Genomic DNA, 13458 nt, shown 5'->3' with positions numbered 1-13458 from the left:
AAACTGGTAACATTGGATAATAAGCTCTATAGCATATTTAAACTTGAGCATAGGTGATAGAGCCTAATTTGTAAATATGTGTCTGCTTCACAAAGTAACTGATTTAGCCACAAAACAGTTTTAAAAACAATGCTTACTAATCTCGGGGTTTAGTATAAGATAGATAGGTAGACCGATACAGTGAGATAGATAAGGAAAACTGGACAATATAAAGTTAAATAATTTAGCAACACAATCTACTTGAGAGTGAGGAAAGCCCTTGTGGAGGAAATGCATCTAATCTGTGCTGTAGGAGAAACTGGATGAAACCAAGTCTCATATTGCAGTGTTTGGTGAGGAGATGTTCTTGGTAAAGGGAATAGTAAGTGTGAAGAAAAACAGCGAAGGGAACTTTCAGCTTGTCTTGGGTCACAGAGATGCAGTTGAAGAATTCCAAGGAAAACAAAAAGGTAGAGTTATAGGCAGTTAAAATGTCTGAGGACTGTTTTCAACTCAAAGAGAGATTAGGTGGTTGAGGATGTGCACATAAGGACATGTGTGAGAGAAGTGGAAAAGGAAGACAAGTGAAAAAAAATGGATGTGGTCAAAGAGGAGAATTAAGCAACACAGTTGTGTCAGTCTTCAATGTCTGCTTCTTGAATTAGGTCTAAGTTATTGTGGAGTCGGGGACTAAAGTCACGGGTGACATTTTGAAAGGGACTGGGTGAGACTAGGGTCTCAAAAAAAAATAGTTTTTAATACAGTTGGGGGTAAAATATGGCACAGAATTCACACTAAGTCTCCATGGAAGACAGCAAAGCTCTGAGGGGTAAGGAAATGAAAGGGCATACTCACTGTTATCAATTATCTTAGGTTGAAATTTGTGAAGCACCAAGAGACAGCAGTCCAGGCAAAGACATTTGCATTTCCACAGGGCTTGAGCTGTGGGTTTAATCACTGCCGATATCAGTGAAGAGCCTGAGAAAAAGAACCAAGAAAATAATCATGAACATCTGTGAAGCTCCCTGGGGAACCCCAGAAATATCTGGAAAAAGCTTCCAAGGGGCAAGTAGCTACTGCAGATGCTCTGCAAGCAGGTTGGGCCAAGAAATAGCAAAATCTGTGCTGTTACTATGATACCATATGTATCCCCCAAACCTACAAGGACAGCAAAAACTCTTAATAATTTCTTCCCAGTTTACATAATTAAAGATAGACCATCTTAATTTTATAGTTATGTGATGATATCGACTCCTTCAATGGTGATGTGACTTCGAATATAAACCAAGGCATAAAACAGAGCTATTGCTCTCTTATGCCCTCATGTGGGAATGAGAGACAAAGTCCTGTCACAGGGAGAGTGCAAAGGCTGAAATAAATGGAATACACCAGAGTGGGTCCCGAAATCATCTGTGAGGGATGGAAATGAAAAATGGAAGCTGTGGTACAGAGCCTTCTGAAGATTTTAAGGAAGGAGTAAGATGGGTGAGAGCAGGGATCTGGGATGTAGTTTGGTGAATAACACAGGGGAGTTTTACATGTGCTGGGTAATTTGCATAGGAGACTAGGTCTGTTAGTCTTGGAGCAAGGTAAAGACAGAATTTAATTAAATGACATATAGTATGTGAACACTCCATTGGTTCAAATCACAAGAGTGACTTTTGTGTTTTAGGGATTTTACATTATTTTCATGGGAAGATAATATTTAAATAATAACAGTTCTTGTATTTCTTTAGTTCTATATGATAACAGCTGTTTTATAATACAGATACCTCATAAAATTTATTTAATTTTCTTAAGACGGAAAATCACATATACATAGTCCCACCTTCCAAGCCTGATGGTTTTTAACCAATAGTATGCAGCCCTGTGAAACCACAAAACATTAAAAATGTTAAATATTTAATATTGAAAATATTAAAACTGATCTGTTTATATTCAACTAAGGTGTCAGACATTCAACCCCTGCCTACAGTGTTGGGATGTATTCACACAATATGCATGCTCAGAAAAAGGCTCAGTTTCTATCTCTTAATCTAGAGATTGCTCTATTAATAGGTTGCACACTTCATTGATTTTTAATTAATTTCTAAAGAGACACAGAGGATAACTACAGCCCACAGACATCTCCGTTCTCATTGCAATCTACATCTTTATTGATCAATGGCCTAAGGAGCAGAAGTGATCCTCTTTAAATACACTTCTCTGAAAGAGTGTGGACGCTATAGGATTCAGTCCTCCCATTGAGATCATATTGGCCAGTGGTCAGTGAGGGGGAAACTGCAGCATGCTTAGTATTTTCTTGATCCTGACAGATAAGCTTTTTACCTACCATTTATTTAGTAGAAAGCAAGGGCTTCTGACACATGCATTTTAACATAATATTTATTCTTATTACTTTTAAAATTGCGTTAACATTGATGTTACAACACTGTATATGATTTGGAGGTAGAAGATCAAACCCATCAGGTGTGATGTCACCACACCACACCCACCACCAGTCCTCCAGCCTACTCCGTGGTACCCTCGCCATCCCGTGGCCTCCATTCCACAGTCAGATTTCTAGGGTTTGTTAATGGTTTGGTTTTGAGTCTCAAAAAAGATGTCCTACAAATTCTTCCAATGGGAATTTTCAAAAGGTCATAAAGAGTGGCAAATTAATTTTCTGAAGAAATACTTTAAGAAATATAGAAAACAAAAAAAAAAAATTCAGTTATTTCTGTTAGCCTCAGGAATCTGTAAATGGTATCCTCATTCACTCCTCTGGTAGTCTAATATCACTGTTTTGGGTTTGGCCTAAGTGCATCAAGATTTACTTTCCTTCATCCTGTCATAAATATTGTAGACTTTTACATTTGCTCCATCTACATTGCAAAGAAAATTTACTTCTGCCTGAACATCTTTCACGTGTTTGCCCTTATCATTCATTTAAACTAACCATAAATGTATATCCAGTTCAGTGCCAAACAATCTGCAAATTATTGAAAATACATAATAAAATTCACAAATATTGTTTTGTAAACTGGCTCCAGAGGCACCATCTTAGGGGAATCCAGCAAAACTAAAGCAGATTATTTATCAGCTTTAAAATGTTTATTATGGGGCCTCCCTGGTGGCTCAAGGGGTTAAGCACCACACTATGAAGTAATCCGCAGCCTTGTGCAGCACGAGTTCAATCCCTGGCCGGGGAGCAACCCACATGGTGAGGCAGACCTCTCCTGTCTCGCCCGCTGTTCCCCTCAGCAGTTTATTTCAGTCAGTCCTCCTGTTCTGTTCCCCACTCTGTCTCTAGTGAATCCTCTCATACCCTGCCCCCTGCATCGCTGGCCTGTACCCCAGCTCTTGTATGAATCAATCAATCTTTAAAAAAAATGTTTATTATGAGCAACACTTTTCTTCTCATTCAATTCTTAGAGCCTACATAGTCTATGTAAGAGTCATTCTGTTATATATGTTGCCTTTTGTTAGTTTCACATATGTTTTTATAGTCTATTGATTCTAGTTTTATATATCTGGTCGTAAGTGTAATGATTAAGACAATTCCTCTGGAGCCAAATTGCCTGTTGTCAAATATTGGTTCTTCTAAGCTTTGCCATGCACTAGCTTCCACTCTTGTACAAGTTATACTCTGTGCATCTTTTTCCTCATCCTAAAATGGGAATAATAGTACAGTTCTCATTGAGTTCTTGTGAGTTCCTATATACAGAGCCCATAGAACTGTCCATTGGCACAGAGTGCTGACATACATGTTAACTATTTCATATGCACACACATAGGTAATGACAACATATACAAGTATGTCTTGTCTTCTCCATGTGGTTTCAGTGATCTTGATTCATAGGAAACCTCTTCATGCTGTGCTTTCCACAGTGATTATGCTATGATTGTCCATCTTCTTATACAGTAAAATTGCTACTAAGCAAAAGGTTGTTTCTATTCTTAAACAAATGTATGGTCTTTCAACGTGAAGTTAATGTTCAATTCAGTCTTGTATGTAGTGGCAAAGAGATGGAGGCTAATTCAGTACCAATCAATAAGGAAAGAGACAATTATATCACATAGTGTGCTTGTGGGATATTGGGTGTATGTGTGTGAACTTATGTGTATATTTATTTTAAAAAATATATTTATTTTATTTATGCATACAAGAACAGGAATGTAGGCCAGAGGTGAGGGGAATGAAAGGATTCACCAGAGACAGAGTGGGGAGCAGAACAAATAGATCTGAAATATACTGCTGAGGGGAGCAGCAGGCAAGACAGGAGAGGTCTGCTTCTCCATATGGGTAGCTCCCTGGCCTGGGATTGAACTTGTGCTGCAGTGGCTGCTCATAGCTTCATAGTGCTGAGATTTAACCCATTGTGCCACCAGGGAGGTCCATTGTATGTATAATTTAATACAGCAATGAGAAATAATAAATTGAATTACATGTAACATCATATTTGAATCAAAAACATAAATAAGACATGATCCTGTTTTGTACACAATATGATTCATGTAATAAAATAACACAAAACATCTGAAAACATAAGTAAATCTAAACACACCAATGATGGATTGGAAAGATATGCACAAAAACACTTTGGTGGATACTTATGATGGATGGGAGGATGGGGTTATGGTAGAGGACACAGGGGAATAATGACAACATTAGACATGAATTAGCTCAAGATTCTGTGTACCTGAGATCCTAAAAGACAAAAAAGTCAATCACTTTGCCTTAGGTTGACTTACAGAAAACCGTTTCTCAGACAGATTTGCATGAAGGATGTTTTTGGTGAGTGTTTTCAAGAATAACGCCTAGAAGGCAGTGAAAAAATCAATATTAGGTAGAGGAAAAAGTTCAGCTATAATGAAATTATATGCAACAAATGGCTCATCCAATCCCATGAGATGCCCTGGAATTAGAATAGCTCCTCATAAATGATTGTTCCAGCAGCTTGGCCTTTGTGACTACATTACTGGAGGCTCCTGTGAGAGGGTGAAGCCCACAGCAAAGCCGCTTCCTTTGCATTTTTTTTGAAGATTTATTTTATTTATTTATGCATAGAAGAGGTGGGGTATAGGCCAGAGATGCAGGAGGGTGAGAGGCAGAACAGGTGGAGTGACTGAAATACACTGCTGAGGGGAGCAGCGGGCAAGACAGGAGAGGTCTGCTGCTCCATGTGGGTAGCTCCCTGGCAGGGGATACAACTCATGGTGCAGTGGCTGAGGACAGCTTCATGGTGCCGCGACTTAACCCCTTGCACCAACAGGGAGGTCCCTCCCTTTACATTTCAACTGGAGGTGTCATGCCCCAAAACTTATGCTCTTGAGGTAAGACCCATTAGCAGCCAAGGCTCCCAAACTGAGTGTGAGTACTTTGATCCTGAAGAGAGGTTCTGGGCAGTACCCCACAGCATTAACTGCATGTATGTGTTTGCACACACACACGTGCATGCTCACACTCACGGTCACATCTATTACTGGAACTATGTGAAAACTGTCCTTCAAATAACAGTAATTTATGTTTTCATTAATATTAATAAAATGACAAATTCAGTTGTCCCAAATATTTCAAATCTCCTTACAAACTCCTTACAAGTCTCTTAAAGAACACAGTTGCAGCTAGATGGTGTGAGAATTAACCTTGAGTTTAACTCCCAGCCTGTTTAGGAAAACCAAGTGAATCTACTTTTCTTCCCCTAAGTGGAACAGGGTGGTCCCCAGGAAAAGGGGGAGGTTCCAGGTTTCCTGCCCCACCCACGGAAGGGTGGAGCTGAGCAGGCAGGAGAAGAAGCTGGACAGGAGACTGGGAGATGGAAGGAAGGAAGATGGATGGGGAGCAAGAAGGAGACCTGGAGGAGCCACATGGAGCAGAGAGACATGTAAATAAACTGCACTTGTTTCTTAGTCTTGGACTAGTTGAAACAGATGTGGGTGAGAGACCCATGGGAGGTTAACAATGGCAGCTTTTATCTTGATTCTGATTTTGCCCCTTCTGTCCCAGATGTGTGGTCCCCTTCTGCCCCCTTCCTTGGAGTCCCCACCAGGAGGTGCCTTAGACTTGTGACAGGCTTTCAGGCCTCAGTGTCTGTGCTTTGGGCCAACCCTGTTTGGGCATTTACCCACGAGGGGATGGATAACTTTGAATACTTGATTTGGGTATTCCTTTCTCTCTATTGCACTCTAATTAAAGTTCCTTTCCATTAAAGAGTATATTTTGTCTTGATGGGGCAGATGGCAGAACCTATTTAGAGTGGGCAAATTTGGGGGTTCACCCTGCCCTGTAACATAAGTAGAATAATAGGAACAACCTTCCGAAACAAACATAATGAAAACCAGAACTTACTATGCCTAGTAGTGCTGAGGAACCATGAAGTGTTACAGCGCTTGCATTGTATTCTTTTTTTTTTAAAGATTTATTTATTTAAGCATACAAGAGCTGGGGCACAGGCCAGAGGTGTGGGGGGTGAGAGGATTAACCAGAGACAGAGTGGGGAACAGAACAGGCAGATAGACCGAAGTACACTGCTGAGGGGAGCAGCAGGCAAGTAAGGAGATGTCTGCTGCACCATGAGGCTTGCTCCCTCCCTGGGAATCGAACTCGTGCTGTGGTGGCTGTGGATTGCTTCACAGATTGCATCTTAACCCCTTGCGCCACCAGGGAGGCCCCCTGAATTGTATTCTTATGGGAAATATGAATTTGAAGTTATTGCTTTGCTAGGAAACCCATGTTATCTTGGCATAGTAAATGTTCTAGGTATTTACACCTAGAATCCTGAATCTTCAAGACTATCCTCAGGATAGATACTACTATATCCCCATTTAATGGATAAGTAAAGGGATGCTTCATGGCTAAGGAAAATGAGATACACAGGTTGACCAAGATCACACAGCTAGTAAGTAGCCAGATTTTATTCCTAGAGTCTGTCATTGTAAATCTTGGGTGTACTAAACTAACTAAAACATATTCACATTTTTCACTAAACATTTGAAAAGCAGCATCTACCTTGTCATGTTCTTTACTATTCTCTGTGTCTATTATTGGCCCACATTTAATATTTTAGATGGATAGATCTTATAGTTCCATCTATCATGGAATAAAAATTTAAAGCTAGAGGACACCTCAGAGATCAGTTAGGCCAATCTGTCACTTATATGGCCAAGGTAAATGACTACCTGGTCATGAACCTAGGAAGCAGCAAATCCAAGACTTCTATCTGGAAACACTCAGTTCTGTGTTCTTTCCACTCTGCCATGAAACAGCTTTTGCTGGTTGAAAAGACTTCTTATTTGATTCAATTACAGAGCCCCCTTAGTTTCCCTTCAGATGCTCTTTGGATAAAGTCAGCTACTTCATCCAAAAGGTTCCTTTCTTCCCTTGAATATGCTCATGTCTTCAGCTCTAATAGTAGAAAGCATTATAGTTGATTTTTTTTTCTTTTCTCAGAGATAGAATTTCTTTCCTGGAAAAAAAAGGTAAAGAAGAAAAACCATTTCCATTTTGAAGCTAGCTTTCCTGAAGTTTCCTGTTATTAAGGAAGCTTTGGGGTATTAATATGAAAACATTAAAAACAAAAAAAAGGAAGGATTCTTACTAACTCCAGAGATGAATGCTTGTAAGAGCTGAATATAGATTGAAATTTTTACTTCCTCACATGTGTTTGATGAAATTGTCACATGGCTTATGTCTGGTAAGCAAATATTTATTGTCAGAAATAGTCTAGAATAGTCTAGTCTCTCTTGAATTCCATTAGCTTCCTGCAGCTCAGCAGAATACATTTTCACGTTGGATTAAAACATAATAATATCATAAGGTTAAAAAGAAGGTCACTGCTACGTGTTCATCAATACTGATATTTGGAAATTGTCAATTTTTTTCAATAAAGCAGTTTATATGAGTCGATTCTAACGTGATATTAAATCTTTAAATTCAATTGTAATAAAATTATACTAGAGTTTTGTATTATAGCACACTTTTGGAAGTCAAGTGTAAAGTTTGACTTTTCCCCTAGCTAGTATGTATTTACTAACACACTTTTTAAGAAGTATGAGCAAAGCAGAAAAGAAGTAACTATTTTAAAAATAATCATTACAGCATACAAAACAAGCATGACAAAAAGTAACATTCTGAATGGTTTGGGTAATGGTCATTTCTAAATAAAATTTGAGTAAAATCAGACTTAGAGCATTTGGATCAGATAGTAGATAGAATAGCCCTAAAACCTGTCTCCAAAAACTCTCCTCAGTGCTGAGTGCTAAATAACAGATTCTTTGATACAGCAAATTTATTTAATTCACCCGTGGAAAGCGTTCTGCAGCACTGAAGACTGTTTTGTTCATGACATTTCTCTTCACTAATTCCTGAATCTGTAACATTTATGAAGACACCAATTCTTTTAATAATTCCCTAATTTTTCTGCACCTCATATGAAAGCATCCTAAGGTGGATCATTATTAAAATAATTCTTCCAACAGCAATTATTCTGAAATTTGTGTCCAGACATTAATCATGATGAGTAGTTTATGAGTATATGCACCACTGTCTGCAAATATTTATTGAATACCCACTGTGCTATATTAGTTGAGGTTCACAGATTTTCTGAAATAGGCAATATAAATTGATAAAGGTAAGTGATTCTTCAGCACACGTAGATTCTAGATCGCTTTGGAACAATAATGAAAGCTCCCTGCATGTCGTACACTTAGCTATTGTACATGATATTTACTGTTTAAATGCTTTGCATTTATTAACCTATTTCATTGTCACAGCAACCTGTGGCACAGAGGTTGCTATTAAGGCCATTTTAGGAGGAAGGTGAGTTACAGACAGATGAAATAACTTACCCAAGTCACTCAACTAGAGCATGTTTTGATCCAAAAAATTGACTCCCGAAACTAAGCTCAAGCCCACTATCCTGCCTTCTCTGGGACTAAAGCAAAAAGGGAGTTTCCAATTTACATAATTCTAACTCCTGCTAAGTTATAAAAGTTTCTATAATTTAGCTGAAATTTAAATATAAATACAAATAAATCAGTCACCTGCATTATGTCCTGAAATTCACAGAAACCTCTGATTTTTTTAAAGGACTAGAGTCTTTTAAATTTATATTACTTTGCTGTATATATTACTTTTTGCATGCCCACAAGACCTGAGACTTATTAAGGGAGAAAACAGGCTTAAATATGCAGACTTCAGAGTCCCACACCAGGGATCAGATCCCAGTTCTGCCACTCATTATACAGATATCCTGCAGCAACCTCTCTTAGCCTTGGTTTTCTCATGTTTAAAATGGCTGTGTGCATCTCATAGGATTAAGTCAATCATCTACTGTAGGAACATTTAGTCTAATGCCTACTGTGTCCTAAGCACTCAGCCAATGTTAGTTGGAGTTGTTATCAGAGACAGTATTCCCATACTATCTTGCACAGGAAAGACATGGGATTTGGCACAGGTGATTTAAGAAGTTTCTTTTCAATCTATCACAATAAGTGACTCTTCTTTAATCAACTTCAAAGTTCAATGAACTTCATCCAGGCTATTTTTATCATTGCTTATCTAATAACTGTCTGCTTCCTTAATTGCACGATTTTATTTTAAAAAGAACCTGGCAGACAATGTGATTCTAATGATATCTTCCAGTAAAAAAATCTGATCTTAATGACTGATGTGGAGAAACCTATTGTGAGCAATCCACAGATGATTCAACACTAATTTGGGGTGTGAAAGCAGGACTAAGGTGGCAGTCACAATTAGTGATTTGAAAGTTCACATCTGTACAATGATATTTCATGGTTGCAAAGCAAGAAAACAAATGTTCCTGGGATAGTTTGGAATAACAGGACTGTTTCTTGCATTTATTTGTTTACTGATAGTCTGGTGGATGGGGAAGACTGTGTAGAGATTGTCATCTGGTTTCCTGGATTGAGCTAAAATTATTTTTGAAGAGAAATACTTTTTCTGAACAAATAGTTTTGAGGTTTAAGATAGTCTGTCACCTGCTGAAGGCTGTGTATAGAAGATCAAGGACCTTTTGGAAATTTGAAAGTTTTACTTGTATTGCAGAATATACCATTACAGTTGAAATTTCTTGGTAAGTGTTAGTTATTTAGGGTGTGTGTGTGTGTGTATGTGTGTGCACGCGCGCGCACGCACTGCACACACAGACACTTAATAAATAAATCTTTTTTCCATTAATATGACATTTAGTTAAAGGAAGCATTATCCAACTAAATAACTGTGATCCAAAAAACCAGAATCATTCTCAGTTTATTCTCCTTCACTATTCAGTTTCTAAGGATGGAATTCAAGGTATTCAAATGTATCTTAAAATTGTTCTCTCCTTAATATTCCTATGGCCTTATTTTTTTGAAGATTCAGACATTCATGCATGTAGAAGCTGGATGAGAATCATAAATGGTAAAACCAGAACTCCTGGAAGTAATAGAGAGTATTACTGGCAAACTAGAAGCAAGCTGCCCTCAGTGGGAATCCAATCAGCAATGAGCTAAAGTAGATGTTTGAAATGTGCCTAGCATGGGAGCCAAAAAATATGTCAAAAATGAGTTGTATTTATGGACTAGCAGTTTGTAGCCTTTATTTTACACTCTTATCACTTCTGCATTGTGACTATGACTCTTGATTTCAGCTGCATTTTGCCTTATCCATGTTCTATACTGGCATCAGGTGATGTGTCCAAGTCTCCAAAGATAATAGCCTCACTCTTCTTTTGAAGAAAAAGTCTACCTCATGACATTGAATCCTGCATAAGATGCAAGTTCAAATTCTCTAATCTCTTCTTATATTTTCTGTCTCACCTCTCCTCCTCACGTATTTATTATGCTCCAGAAATACCAATTATAAGCATTTGTCCAAGGACGTATTGTTATTGATGTCCCTGAGCTTGTTCTCTCTGCTTGCAATTTTGCCCTCACCTGGTGGCCATCATTCAAACCGCACTACTTCTGAAGTAACTCTCCAAAGCTTCTCCATTCGTGCACACTTGCTACAAAGGGGCCTGTAAACCAAACTCCCCTTCAATGTCTTATATGCTTCACATCAATTTGACTTTGTATTGTACTGCAGCCCTCTTTATTAATTAGCTTCCAACCTCCTTTAAGGTACAGAACTTGCCTGACTCTGCTGTTCTGCACAACACCTGACATATAGTATGTGTTCTGTACTTGTGTGTGGATCTCAGTATTAACTTGTCCTAGTAGGTTTTCCATAGTCTAATATGAAGGTGGTAAGAAAGAAATAGTTTTATGGACGTTTCTTGAAAGGACAAAAATTAAAGAAAATCCTTCAAGTCATTTAAGAACTATATGTTTTCAGGGCCTCCTGGTGGCCCAGTGGTTGAGCGCTGGGCTGTGAAGCTGCCCGCAGCCTCTGCAGTGCTGGTTCGATCTCCAGTTACTGGGTGAGGGTCTCACATGGCGCGCAGCTCTCTCCTGCTGCCCACTGCTCCCCTCAGCAGTGTACTTCATCACTCTGCCTGTTCTGTTCCCTGCTCTGGCTCTGGTGAATTCTCTCACCCTCCCCTGCTTCTTACTGAACCCCAGTGCTTGTGTAAATAAATAAATAAATCTTTAAAATAAAAAGAACTATATGTTTTCAGATTGACTTCATTCTAGGAATTTCCAATTTGGCTTAATCAAGCAGAAAGCACTGTTTCGGAAATTGGGGGGAAAAAATCCCATAAATCCCAGTTGTGGGTTGATTTCAGAAAGCAAAAATATATGTGGTGTCACCCAGCTGTTGACTGATTGGGCCATATTGGGCAGTATCTTCACTGTTTGTGTTTAATGGGCATTTATATAGTTTGGATCATGATGTTGTTTGAAGCAATCTTCCCTTTATACTACACCAGGCATATGGTTCATAATTTTTTGACCTGTGTGATTTATGTGTCTGTTTTCTACTGCTTTTGTTTTGATATCAGAAGCCGTTAATCCTTCAAAGTCCTACAGTTGTAATGTTAACTGCCAGCAGAATTGATTTGTAATTGGCATGAGAGTATGCTTCAACCATTTTATTATAATTCTGACTTGTTTTTGAATAAGCACTTTTTTTTAATACTGAAATGTTCATAGAATTTCCCCTAACTTTTCAACAAAGATATATTCACTCTAATGTAGTCCTTTGAGTTTATTTCTTTGGCTTTACATAGACCTTTTCATTAAGGTCGGTATTTAATGACTCTTAGTTTCACTGCTATTGAAATATAATTAATAATTATTACTTCTTTGATTATTGTACTTTAACTTGTGTAGATACCAATGGTGGTTGTATAGATGTGTGTAACATGTATGTATGCAACATATATACATATGTGCATATATACACATATACAGAAACATATTTTTGTGTGTATGTGAGCATGCATATTAGGGGAGAGCCAGTTGTATCTCTTTAGTCAATTCACTTTATTTTTAATTATCCTTTATGTCTTAAGAAGAAAACCTAGTTAAAGACTAACTTGAGGGTTACAATATACTGTTATTTCACTTGTAGATTATTATAATGACAGCTAATGTCATCACAGCCATTTTTTATACTATAGGCCTTTAATGCTCTTAGAGTATACTTCAATTTTTGCATAATTAATAAGAATAATATAGAATTAAGTTTTGATAGAATTTATGATGATAATTTGGTACCATTAAACCTTTACATGCTTTAAAAAATTGGATAGGCATATTAGTTTGGGTTGGGTATGTAGGGTTAAGATGACATGAAGCTGAAATTACTGAAAAGAAAACAATTAGGGATACGGGGTAAGTTCAAATACATCTTAGCTTATCTACTAAGAAACATGCACACCTCACTAAATGTGTTTGCAAAGAAATTCAAGTCTCAGGAAACAAATGATGTAACAGTAGCTCATGTGAGCTAATTCATTTTTCTTTACAAGACTTGCAGGCGATAAGTCCAGAAGCTACTTGTGATTTGTTTTTGTTTTTTAATCCCATCATTTCCCCTAATTTTGAAATAGTCTATGATTCTGACTTCACTTAGGGAAATCAAGCACTATTCCACAGCATGCTAAAATCCCCCTTGTAGACTACAGAAAAGCCTAGGCATTAGCTCGCTAACATTGGAGAGCTTGCTGTTTTTCAGGGAATGATGTACCTGGAAGAAAGACGGCTTGTTCATCGGGATTTGGCAGCCCGCAATGTTTTAGTGAAATCTCCAAACCATGTGAAAATCACAGATTTTGGACTAGCCAGACTTTTGGAAGGAGATGAAAAGGAGTATAACGCTGATGGAGGAAAGGTGGGTATCTTTATAAGAACAAAATCATCTGAAAATATAGTATGAGATCTTTTTATCTCCTTATATTTTATAGGAGGAAGTCAATAAACCTGAAGTTTATATAATCCCATTTGTACCATTTGCATTTTTCTGTCCAGGGTGAAAATATATAGGTTATATATTATAAAATTATATTTCTTCTTTTTTTTAAAAGATTTATTTATACAAGAACCCGGATACAG

At 37.8% G+C, this 13458-nt stretch overlaps 1 protein-coding gene across 2 annotated transcripts in view; it reads left to right on the top strand.

Moving 5' to 3' along the window:
• Nucleotides 1-13458, top strand: part of ERBB4 (erb-b2 receptor tyrosine kinase 4) — a gene marked incomplete at both ends in the record, with an annotated part of 956569 nt that overhangs the window by 897552 nt on the left and 45559 nt on the right. For both annotated transcript variants that reach the window (XM_084249633.1, XM_084249632.1), the window contains one exon: nucleotides 13082-13237. In XM_084249633.1, the coding sequence (XP_084105759.1) occupies nucleotides 13082-13237 (156 nt within the window). The remainder of the gene's footprint in view (nucleotides 1-13081; nucleotides 13238-13458) is intronic.

Source organism: Talpa europaea (genome assembly GCF_964194135.1).
Source record: "Talpa europaea genome assembly, chromosome: 1".
NCBI lineage: Eukaryota > Metazoa > Chordata > Mammalia > Eulipotyphla > Talpidae > Talpa > Talpa europaea.
Note: the sequence above shows the minus strand (reverse complement) of the source record. Positions and strands in the feature narration are given on the sequence as shown.